The sequence below is a fragment of the Plectropomus leopardus genome, chromosome 21 (genome assembly GCF_026936395.1).
Source record: "Plectropomus leopardus strain MGB_pleo_1.0 chromosome 21, ASM2693639v1, whole genome shotgun sequence".
Lineage (NCBI taxonomy): Eukaryota > Metazoa > Chordata > Actinopteri > Perciformes > Serranidae > Plectropomus > Plectropomus leopardus.
Genome location: NC_142196.1, coordinates 21,576,668 through 21,589,550, shown reverse-complemented (window position 1 = coordinate 21,589,550; position 12,883 = coordinate 21,576,668). Strand labels below are relative to the sequence as shown.

Here is a 12,883-nt window from a genome sequence, read left to right as displayed (position 1 = left end):
GTAATGACACAATGCATTCTCTGAGAGGAGGGGAAATAATTCTTGATATTTGATACTGAACCTGCACATAAACAAAAAATAATTTATCAGGCACTTCAGTCTGCAGCCTGAATAATAATCCACTATCATAATGCGAGCTTGCAATCAGTCCTCTCTCAATGCTGGAAAGATTAGAAGTAGATGTAGATTAGTCAGTCTACACAATCAACATAACTCTGTTCAAATATGCAAGATAAGGCACAAGAGGCATCATTCAGCAAGTGACTGAAAATGCTGAATGATGAACGGTTATTCAACCCTTTCAGATCCTCCGTGCATCCCAGTGGATTTTTTAGGATGTCTAGATGTATGATTGCTGTCATCTGACAGATTTATAGAGTGCCCCGGGGATTAAGTTTTTCTATAGGCCAACGCGGCAGTCATTTATGGGTCACCTATGGGATTTTTCGATTTTATTTTGCTTTTATTTTCGATTATTGCAGAAAATAAGCTGTGGCGACCAAACATTTATGATACTTACAGGTTTTGTTCAGCAAGATAATCTGCACAAATGAACACTACCTTCAGGATTTTTGAGGCCTAAATGCAATTGCCAGTAGTAAAAAGCTCACATTAGGCTTATAAAAAAAAAAACGGTCGCATGATCTAACTATGCCAACACAACAAGGCTGCCGTGTTTGACACAATGGTGTTCTGTGGTCTCATTAGCCACTTGTTAGCAAGCTTTTTTTTAAGAAACATAAAAGCTTCAGAATTCACGAGTAGGGTATTTACTGACGTTTTTTATGCTGTAGAACTAACAGAAAAGTCGCTTAAGCTTGTGTTAACCACAGACCTTATTTCAGGATTCTTACCAAAATCCTATTAAAAAAAACCAAAACATTGACTTAGAGGTGCTGAAATGCAAACTTATTTCCGGGTTTTAGGACTCATTAAAATAGAGCCATGTCCTTTTTTTAACAAGCATGGCCAACCATGAGGAAAGAGTGTAAGGCACATTTTAATCTATTAATCATATTGTTAAAGTACATCATTGGTGTTAAAACTGAATATGAGTTATTATATTACTTGTACGTGTCAAAATATCATGTTAAAAATCTATATTGTTTACTAACTAAAAAAATCTGTCCATCTGAATGGATGGTGGTTTTGAGTCTCAGTGGAAAATAAATAGAAAAATACTGCTAAGACAGGAAAATATTGTTTTGATTTGATTTTCTCGTGATACAATCACTTTATGATGAATCTTATCGATCATGAACACAGCATATTTATCTCAGGAGGTTTTCACTACTTCAAAAAATTGAGGACATTTTGTGTCATGATGTCAAATACAATACAAAATTATATGCAATGAATTTTAAAGTATTACTTTATTTGTTGATATGAGTTAACCATTCATTAAAAATAAATAAAATAAATTGTTTCTTGTTGAAAAAGGGGCCTATTATGACAATTTATCATAGATTTTACCATTAGCTGTTACTGGCATTCAGATTCTCTATCCATTTGAATGGACAGGAAAAAAAAAGCATACTAAAGTATTTTAAAAAATGGTTTTGATTTATGAGTGCATCAAGAGTAGAAGTTCCCTCTCATATTTTTTTGTGTTTGGAATGTACAATTGGTTCTACTTTTCTGAGTTACACTATGAACATATTGCGATGCTTGTTTGTAGGGTCAAACTGCAATGGCAGATCTTTTGCAAGTGATTCTGTGACTAAGCCAAAAATCTGTGATGTTGCCAAACAGTCTGTGGTTTCATCCAGAACTTATAAAACAGTATATACATACATAATGCTCACTGTAACTTAAAAAGAGAGATTCAGAGTGTGTGATGGAAAATATTTGGTTTGGATGAGCAAAATGTTATAAGAGCTGTAAGTGGGACTGTAAGTGATCATGTTTGGATTTGAGCGCCTTTTTTCTTTACTTTTAAATGAGGTCGAGAACTTGCTCTTCAAAGCTGCAGTAACAGATTTTTAGGGTGTCTTAGAGGCGCAGGAATAATCTGTGAAAACAACACTGATATATTACCACATTTAAAGTTGTTATGTCAAACTTGTTAGCAAGCAGTTGCGTATTTATACATCCATGAGATAAAGATCAATGTTTCCGTTTGAGTTTTATTGGCACGTTAGTCAAATATTAACTCTCTTTTTGCTCTGTTTTTGGTCTACTCCTACTGCTTGAGAACAAGAGGTAGTAGTAAAAATATGCAATGTCTGTCTGCTGTCTGGTGCTTGACAAGTAGTGTACACTAAGTTTTTATGCTTTCTTTACCCCTGAAAATATTTGCCTGTTGCAGCTGGAAACAACCCTATAAAATCAGTTAGGGTTGGGGTTAGACTTAGCAATAGAGTAAAGTTTCGGGCCAAAAAAAGAGACATCACTTTCCTTGTGCCACTTTCAGACATATTTAACAATATTCAAAACGTTGAATCTTAAGCAAATTGGTGTAATTTCTTTCAAAAACATGTGAAAAGAGGCAGTTAACAATTTGCTAAGAAATGTTCAACAAATTGCAAAAAAATATATATATTTATAATTATCATAATTACATATTTGAAATTGTGTTAAAGAATTTTTATACTTTTTAAAGCATTTATAAGTCATTCATAAGTCTTGTTTTTATTTTTTTGTTATTGTTTTCAGGTAATTTTCTTGTACTTTTTACTAATATCTTGCTAATTTTAGGGTCATTTCTTCTTTTGTTGCTCATTGCCTTCCCAGCTTGTTTTTGAAAGAAATCAAGCCAATTTTCTCATGTTTCAAAGGGTTAAGTCACAGGGTTTTTGCGAGCCTGGTAGTTGAACACACACTGCACTTCCTCTCCTAATAAACAATCGAAAAGCTCTCCTCAGTACCCCAAACATGCATGGCACCATACAGATGTAAATTTGTGGAAACAAAGGTGTTTATGTGTTTTTTATCAACCTTCAAAGTCGCACTGAGAATTTCAGCAAGCGTACAGTGGCAGTGGGAGTCGTTCCAAGAGAAGCAGTGCTTTGCTTACTGCACAGGCACGGAGATCTCTGAAGGATTACACAGCTGACTGTCAACGGGGGGTACAGAGCTCAGGCTTAAGGAACCAGAGGATTAGAGTACAAGGGCTTGGAGTCCCATGTCCAACCCGAGATAAGACAGCAACTCGGTACATCAACCACAGAGGAGGAATGCGTTCACACCACGAGCGCCGAGACGCAGGGTCACCCCCGCCAGTTTATTTACTCTGCCAGTTCCTGTGAAGGTCTTCATCATAAGTTGAGAGAACAACAGGAGAATAATGCATCGCCTCTCTTTTGTAAATATCTGCTCAGAGCAACCGTCACTGCGGGAAAGAGCGGGTAGGGGCCATGCACCTCTTGTCCTCAATAATTCCTTTATAGATGTCTTTAAATCATTAATGGTCACAGCTCCACACCGCTGATGAATGGGTTCAATTTAGAGGAAATCATGAATTTAATTAATTAAAGTAATTAGAGGCAGGGCTCGTCCATACACATGGAGACCTTATGGCCCGAGGATCTCTGAAGGCTTTTGTCTTAATCACGCAGGGGATGTCAAATAAAAGACAGGAGAGCTTGAGGACAGTCGGAGGTGTGACAGTGTCGAGGCTCGGCTCTCTCTCGCTGCACAGCGACGGGCCGAAGGAGCAGTTTGAGGGCTCATTACAAGCATAGGGAATGTAATGTCAACCCAAGGCCGCAGCTCTTGAATTTACTACTCACCAGTCCTATATCCAGCTGTCATTGTTCCTTTCAAATTCATGAGATCAAGGATGGGACAGTCATTTAATTCCAGGAATGAAAAAGGCGTTCCGGGTTGGGGAAAGTTAATTCACATTATTTTTGTTCATCATTTGGGGTCATGTTAATTCCTTTTTGTATTGTTAGCTACAAATATACACTCAGTGGCCATTTTATTAAATGCACTTGTGCAATGTAATGCAGTCAAATACAACAGTGATACCATGACATGTATCTCTATGAAGCACATATGTTCAGTTTTTTAGTTACATTGTCTGGAATAACTTAATTACTTTTTTTTTTTTTTTTTACTGAGATCTAAGTCAAAGGTAGTGTTGTGCAAATCTGAAGTGCTTGTACTTTACTCAAGTGTTATATACCTCCACTCCACAACATCTCACAGGCAAATATGCTTTTCACTCACTTCTTTGTGTCCAGCGAAAACTATGCAGTACCAAATGTGTTGATTTTGATTTTTTTCTGATAACCTGAAGGATGAAGTGTTTCTTTATGTATTGATGAAATTCTCCTCCTACTTAAGCTTTGTCTGACACCATGAAAAGTCGACTTTTTACCTCGATTTTAACCTACCGCATTTTAAACTGCAACCAGACATAATGTATTCACGTATTCAGTCCTTGTCTAAACTCATTTTCTAACAGGGAAAACATAATTAGGAGATCTAGTAATTTATTTATAAAAAGCCATGGAGAAAATGTCCAGAATACTATAGTTACAATTACAATAACTACATATTTAAATGTATGTTACAGAATTCTTATAATCTTCATCACTTTTTTTAGGTCATTTCCTTGTTTGTTATTTTTTACTTTCCTTCTGTCCCTCTTTTCTTTTTTCTTTTTTGTTTAATTTGGTAATTGTCAGGTATCTTGTTTTTTTTTTTGCAAATGTTAGGGTAATTTCTTCTGAAATTGCTAATTTTCTTCTTCCCATGTTTTTTTCTTTTTTTCTTTTAAGAAATCAAGCAAATTTTCTAAAGGTTATATGTGCTCTCCTTTGGTCACATGCTTCTATTTCTACATGCAGTAGATGCCTTTTTGTTTGAGTATGCACTCAAAAAATGCATATTGCCCTTGACAGTCGGATGCAGCCTGTATATGCGAGTGGCTGAAGAATACCTGTCTACCCATTCGGATTTAAGCATGCCGCATTTATTTTCATTACTGGCAGATGACAGTTGCTCACCCAAGATGTGGAATTGATTAGGAAACCTGTTTTGTGCACAGCTGCAGGGGAATATATAAAAAAAAGTGAAGATCAGATCCATCACGTCAATGAAGATGGACAAATATTGAAGGGACACAGACAGGGCAAATTGAGTAGCAGATGACAGCCTCATGGAGCAGAAAGAATCTATTCAAATTTCAGGGTGTTTTGTTGACATCCAGCTCACCCTGGCTAAGATTACCTTTCATTCTGACAATACTGTTAGAACAGGATGTTTGTCGGACAACCTGTAGGGAATAAACTCTAAAAGCTCCATCCGAGTCCATATTGAATGTTAATTTACAGCCTCGTCTGCAGAGCACTCTGTGAAGTGATTTTAACTATCAACCTGTAATAGAGATTTAGATGCCGCCCGAGCTCTCTTTCATACAGTCATCCTTTGACCTTGGTGTTCTAAACTACCTGTAATATAACCTGTCATGACTAAGAGGTGATGATATAATCTAGGTGTCCTTCTACAACCGGCCTGGTGATAACTTCTCCAGCTTCTCCAAGCTTTTTTTCTTCCATTATATTGTTCACATCCAGGGCCAGAGCCTGTTAATTCTGCTTTATGGCCACAATGGAGGACTCTAATCTTCAATTTCCATGATCACTTTCATTCTGTAAAAAGCCTGTAAAATACATCTCATGTTAGAAATTGAAATTTTTATTAGGATGTTTTCTTCAAAGTAAAATATTGCCAACTTGTGAGGCGGCACTTTCTGTCACACGCTACAGTATAAGCCATAGATATGTGCTGTTAAAGTGAAATATCCAAGCTGCTGTTCATTTGAGCAGGTGGAAAAGACATGTTTTTATGCCTCCTTGCTGGCGATAGCTGTGGCCGGAGGCATCGTGTTTTCAGGTTGTCCTTGCATCTGTCCCAGTTGCTTGAATGTGATATCTCATGAACGCCTTAAGGGAATTTCTTCAAATTTGGCACAAATGTCCATTTGGACTCAACGATGAACTGATTAGATTTTGACAGTCAGAGGTCACTGTAGCCTTGCATCTGTCTCATTCTCATTCTCATGGCAAAATATCTGAAGAACATCTTGATGGAATTCCTTTAAATTTGGCACAAACATCCATTTGGACCCGAAAATTATCTGATTTGATTTTTGTGGGTAAAAGTCAAGGTCAGTGTGAACTCAAATTTGTATTTGTGTCATTGTTGTGAAAACAATATCGATTGAAGATTTTTGCTAAATTTGACACAAATACCACTTAGGGCCTTTGCCAATCTAGCATTTTTTTCTCAGTGCCAGCTTCTTTTTTCAGTTTTTCCCTATGAGGAGCGGGCATCTGTGGCTGCATGTGTCAGCCTCTAGAAAAAGCCATGCGCTCAGAGTTTTTTTTTTTCCAAGCACTCTGCATTTTCAGTGCAGGTGTGTGTTGTGTTTTTATCACTGTACCACTGTTGTGAGACATAATGTCTGTTTCACTCTTGTGAATGAAACAAAAAGGTTTTGAGGGAGTCTTCTTAAATTTGGCACAAACGTTCACCTGAATTCAAGAATGAACTGATTAGAATTTGTTCAAAGGTCACTGTGACCCCACAAAACATGTTTTAGGCCATAATACAAGAATTTATATGCTAATTATGACAAAACATACATATGTGAACATATCCAAAAGCTCAAAGGTCAGCTTCACTACATCATAATGTTTTGTAAAAACACTTTTCTAGCAATTAATGAGCACCATATCTCAGAAACAGATCAGGGGAAACATTTCAGAATACATAAAAAAACAAAAAGTATAAGAACCTCTATGAATGTCATGACAAAATGCCTCACACACACTCACTCCAAAGCTTAAAGTGCAAAGTGCATCATCTAGCTTTCTTCATTAGGCAGTAGCAGCTGGTACAAATGTATTCCTATGTTGTTTTGTTCTGCACAAAGGGGTCACAGCAGATGTATCTGAAGCATCCATGTTTTCACAGACATGGAACCTTTTCTGCAACTTGAATGGTTCGTGGAGACATACATCGCGAGGCTGTAATTCTAGTTTATTTCCAAGGTTTTTTCAAGTACTGTTTATTATTTCACCGCTGCAAAGTGAGCAGTAGGCGCCAGCTTTAAGACCAGCACTGACGCACAGTCTAACAGTAAACAATAGCCTCAACCATAATGCTTGATTGTGATAATCTAACAATCCAATGGCCTTTCCTCCCTATCATTAGATGGATATCAGTTATTTGACATTAAAAATCTGCAACCATAAAATGAGCTCGATTGGAGCCAACAAGGCTCATTTACAGCATCATGGCCGACCTATTGAAATTGATTGGCGATGATTGTCGCTGATTATGTTTTCTCTGTGAAATCTTCAAACGCTTCTCCGGCTTTACCTTCTGAGCCACGGCTGTCAGCTCGAGTCACGTCAGCGCGTTCAGTCGGTGTGTTTATAAAGAAATTCATAAGGAGTCATGTCTCATGTCTTCTTCTCTGCCTCGGAGGAAGAGTGGGAGAGGACAATACTGTACTGCACGCAGAAACAACAGTTGTCAGTTGTCAGCAGAGTTCACAGTTGAGTTTGAAAACAAATTTCCTTCTTGTAAGCTGGGAGGAAGTTTGGGGATTCAGGGGCACTACAGGGCACTAAAGCAAAATCAGGCTTTATATCACAGGTTTTCTAACTTTATCTGCAGCACTCCACCGCATAATGTCAGTATCTTTTCTGTGACTAAGAGGATACGACAGTCATTTCCTTACCGAATTGCAGTCTGAGAGAAAATAACACATTTAGAAGAGCACTGTGGTCAAATTCTTTCCCCATCAATCAAACCTAACTGTTGTTAACTGTTAGCACTGTGGCAAACTGATGTGCATTATATTATGCTTGTTCACACATGAATTTGTGCTTGTTAGTTGAGCTTGTATTAAATTAGTTTCTGGACAGCCAGATTTAATCACTGAAATCTGTTTAATTTAGTAACTGAGAGTTTTTCAAATTAAAGCTGGGGTAGACAGAAATCATAAAAGGCAGAAAAACCCTGTAAAATATGAAAATACACTTTCCATCTGCAGCTGTCCCCTCCTTTTCCTAAGCTCCTCCCACCAGACAATCACGGGCATATGCATGCACTTCATACAGTGATGCAGTGTTTCCCATAGTGATTTATTTAATCTTACTTACTGTAAAGTTCTCTCTGTTTATCAGACCAGACAAGAATTAATAATCTTAATCTTATTTATTAATAAATAAGACAAGAATTAGCTTGCTAGATGAAGGACACAGTTCTGTAGCTACCTTCTGAACGGCCATTTCATTTTTGTGCTAAGCCGATCCACCAAAAGGCCCCTGGCCCCAGGCTAGAAACGGCTTTGACTTTTTCTTTGCAAGGCACTTTTTTTTATTTAAAACATTGTTTGACTTGAATTTTCACTCAGTCTCAATCGTGTTTGAGGTTGACAGGAAATTCTTTCTGCATAGACTTTTTATTGATAAAAACCTTGTCACATTAAGTTTTTTTAAATTAAGGTCTTCTTAAGGTGTTTGTTATTTGCCTTTTTATAATAATGCCCTTTGTCAGTCTCGACTTTCTGCCACCACAAATGATTTCAGTGGGCTGTTACACGCTTTGACAGACAGACTTTTTCTGCCAGTACTAACTAGCATTAGTGTCTGCTTCTTTACTACACAAATATGTCGTCAGTTAGACAGTAACAGCCTTAAAAAATAGAATTTATTTATATTTACCCTTTGTATGTGACATGTTCTTTGTTGACAGCAATCCCCATGAGGTTTTTGCGATGTTATTTCACCATTTCTCATTCAGCAACCAGCTGCCTCTGGACTGCTGAATCCCTGCTGGCAGCGTTCTTGTTGTCTGTCTGGACCATGATGATCTGCATGGCTGTGATCTCCAGCTTTGCAGCCTCTCGTATCTACTCCTCCATCAGTGCAATCAGTGGCCAAACAATAGCAAACATTGGATTTATAGTGGGGAACATCGTCTTCGTCACCAACAGAGCCAGTCAGTAAATCATGCTTTTGCCAAATCCAGTCAGAAAAACTGTGAAAAAATCTTTTCATCCCAGAATCCTTTCAAGTTGCTTAATTGCTGTTATCAACTGTGTTACTGAATTAACTTCACTTAGTGTTGTGTTTACTCTGCTAATGTTAGTTAGTGTTGTTGCTGTGCGAGACACCATTACTGTTTTGAGAGGAGCTGCCTGCATGCTACGTCATCCACTATAATGCAGTCCCTGATTGACTGCCGGCGTTTTCTTCCACACAGCCGATCTCTGATTGGCCTGACACGATTGTGGTAGAGTGAAATCGTTTGGGGGGAGGGCAGAGTCCAGACTGGGATAGAGAAAATAAACAGTGAAATTAAGGGAACTCTGGCTACCTCTGTCCACAATTAGGGCTTAGTTAAGATGTGTGTTTTTATGGATGAATAAAGGAATTTGTGGTAATTTCAGGGCTTCTCTTTTATATGTTGTACTTTATGGACTCCACGCTCAGTATGTTGTTCTTTTTGGTAAATAACTTGCTCTGTTGTGGTAAAATTCATTGCAGGTCCATCCAAATGGAATTCATCATTAAACCAGAAGATCTGCCTGCAGAGCTTATGAGCACCAGAATTTGACAGAGCACTCTTAGCAAACAAACACTTAAGATGTTTGTGCAACAAAACTGCCATCCTGGCTGTCCCTTCAGATTTGATTTCTTTTATCATAGCTACATTTTCCTCTCTGCAGATCAACATCTTCAGCAGAAGCAGTTTGCGGACCCTAAAATCAGTAACTTGATGAGTCACCATCTGTGCATGTTAACAAAGATTTTAACTGAAAAATAAAATTGTAAGAGAAAAGGAAAAAGGGAATAAAGGAGGGAAAACGTGTTTTCCCAACTGTGCCTTTTTCTAAACCTTTGTGTCACAAAATTCTTTAATCTACAGAGTTTTATTGAGCCTTAATTAGTGCAGCACAAAGGTAGAGTGTCCTCCTGGAGGACAAGTTCAAACTCTCTGACTCTTCTAAAAAAGGTTAGCAGCTTTGGGATCTGTATGATATGAGATACATAATAATTTTGTAGGGGGTAATGTGCCTGTTTTAACCGAGCACAGATTGGTTGCAGAAGCCATTTGGCTGCTGAATTAGAATCAACAGATTGAAGTTACCGCACAAGATGCTGCTGACTGATCTGCAGGAGGGAAATGGAAACAATGGCTGCGAAATGATCTCCAAAGGCTCCGAGTTACACTTTAATCCTGCTGCAGCATCCCTGCAAATGATGGCAACAACCAAAAGTGTTATTTGTTTAGCAGCGTTTGAGGCCGAGAGCCAGTACACAGCACATGTCAGATCTCTCTGTGCTGCTGATGTGAAGAACCGCTTTAAACTCCCGCATTTTGTTTAAAAATGAAACTCAAAACAAAACTAAAGTAAACAGCAGCCCCAAACAAAAGAAAGACAGTGTAATGACTAATAACTAATGAGATTATTTACCGCCTCAGAAGTCACATTTTCATTGTTTTCTCACTTTTTTTTCCCTCTTTCAAGTGGAATCGGTCACACGCTCTGTTGATATGAAGACTGTTTCCACATTTAGCTCTGTTTGACTTGGCTTCTGGATGCTGTCTTGGAAACTAATGAAGGGTTGTCTGCCCACAGGAACCATGGTAGTGCAAGTGGCAGCCACAGATGCAGATGACCCAACATATGGGAACAGTGCCAGAGTGGTTTACAGCATCATTCACGGACAGCCGTACTTCTCAGTGGAGCCCAAGACAGGTAGGTGCAACACGTGTCAGGCAAAATGCTGGTGATTAAATGCACAGATGTGGCCACAGTGAGTCATTTAACGGCCGTGGAAAATTGATTCCTCAGCTTTTTACTTTGAGAGATAAGATGCTGTGGAAAAACAATTATCGGCCAAAGTTAGAACATTTTGGTTATTTTTTTATCAGAGATTTCGGTATTTGTGTTTCTGTCTGTGCTTCTACTGAGTAATTTGACGTTGGCAGGGCGAAGTGTTGAAAAAGTGATGTCATACTTCTTTGCACCAATCAGAGTTTAGAAATATTTGGATGAAATGTTAGCTGGATGATGAAGATGACAGTTGGCAGATTAGCAGAGCTTTCAAGTCATAAACTCTTTATAGATAATAACCAAAGATGTTATTTTTCTAAAATTTAATTTAGATTTTTGCTTATTTAGTCATTAAAGGAATGATCATTTTTATATCAATTGCTCACCCCAATATATTTTGAATTTGGGAAGAAAACTTGTTTTCCTCTCCAAAAGCTGAGAAAATTATCAATGAATTGAAGTCATATAGAGGGTTTGCTTTTAACAACAGCAAAACTATGTAAAAACGTACATTTGCAAACTCTCACACAACTCATGCATGATGACCCAAATCTTAATTATCCAGTCGTATTCTCAGTACTTCCCAAAAACATGCATTTCCACTAAAACCTTAGTTATTAAAAGCGCATCCGCATAAACAGTGCTTTAAATAGTAAGGTTTTACTGAAAATGCATGTGTATGGGAAGTCCTGAGCATACGACTGGTTAATTAAGACTTGGATTATGCTACAGGAGTTATTTTAAATTGTAAATAGGTGTTTTGATATAGTTTGTGCTGTGGTTTATTGCAGCCCCCCATGAATTCAATTCATCAAGAATTTTCTCTGTTTTTGGATTCTTTTTTCACCATTTTACAAAACAAGGGTGACATACAAATAATAATTTGGGTGGGTAAAGTATTACTTCTAATGACTAAATAAACCAGAATAAAAGTTAAATTTTAGAAAAATAGCATCCTTGGGTATTATCTAAAAAGAGTTTACTACTCAAAAGCTTAGCTGATCCGCCAACTGTCATCTTCATCATCCAACTAACATTTCCATCCAAATATTGCAAAATTCTGATTAGTGCAAAGAAGTTTATGACATTATTTTTTCCTCACGGAGCCCCTCGTACTTCAAACTAGCGAGTAGGGGCAAAGACAGAGAAATTGTTTAGATTCGATTTGATTTAACAGACTAAATTGTCCACTTCAGTGAAAATTTGTGTTTGGCTTCGCTCAAACACAGCAAAGGCACATACAAACACATAACACAATACACCAAAAAAACAAACAAACAAAAAGCACCAATGTACAATATAAAATATACAATAGTGCAAACAGGCAGAAAGGAAGGTTAGACAAAACAAAAACTTGTTCACAAAATAACCGTGACACAGGATGAGTAATTGATACATAAATTATCATTTGGGAGAAGTATTTCTTTAAAATTCAATGTTAAATGTTGAGTCAGCACAGACGTCAGATACCTAAATTCCAATAAACTCAGAAACACAGAAAGCTTCCTCTGGCAGCGACAGGCTTAATCAGTATTATGTGAACTCTTTTGGCAATGGCCTGAATGCAAAGGACGTTCATTTATATGTTGAGTTCCTTTAGTTTAACTAAAGTACTTGAGCACATGAGCTGCATACCTCCATTGAGCTGAAAAATACATCTGACTTAATACTGGCAATGGAAACAAATGTGACACTTTTATTTTGTTGACATCAAATTAGAGCACTGAAATTCAAAAATGCAGCTGAGAGCCAGATTCTATCGAGTTTCGTCATCTGGTGCAATAAAGATAACAGCAATCAGAAAACAGTTTTAAAAAATAGCCTGAGAAAAAAAAGGCTGAAATAAACCACTAGATAAGATGTGAGGTAGTTTGTTGACTTGTGGGGCGTTTCATCCTGAGAAGTGCAGCGGCAGTCCTCGCTACATCTTCATAGCTGGCTCATTAGCCACTGCCCTGCCGAGGCTCGGCTACTTCATGCAAAGCACTCTTGCAAGAAAACAGAAAAATATGGGCCATCCCATAATATCAGGCTTCATCTTCTGCTTCGAGAGCAACTCACGCCAGGGTTTTTATG

General features: G+C 37.7%; 1 protein-coding gene across 5 annotated transcripts in view; it reads left to right on the top strand.

Annotated features, from left to right (window-relative positions):
- LOC121960971 (cadherin-7) overlaps nt 1-12,883 on the top strand; it is a 185,082-nt gene that overhangs the window by 113,182 nt on the left and 59,017 nt on the right. For all 5 annotated transcript variants that reach the window (XM_088072008.1, XM_088072009.1, XM_088072010.1 and 2 more), the window contains one exon: nt 10,610-10,729. In XM_088072008.1, the coding sequence (XP_087928134.1) occupies nt 10,610-10,729 (120 nt within the window). The remainder of the gene's footprint in view (nt 1-10,609; nt 10,730-12,883) is intronic.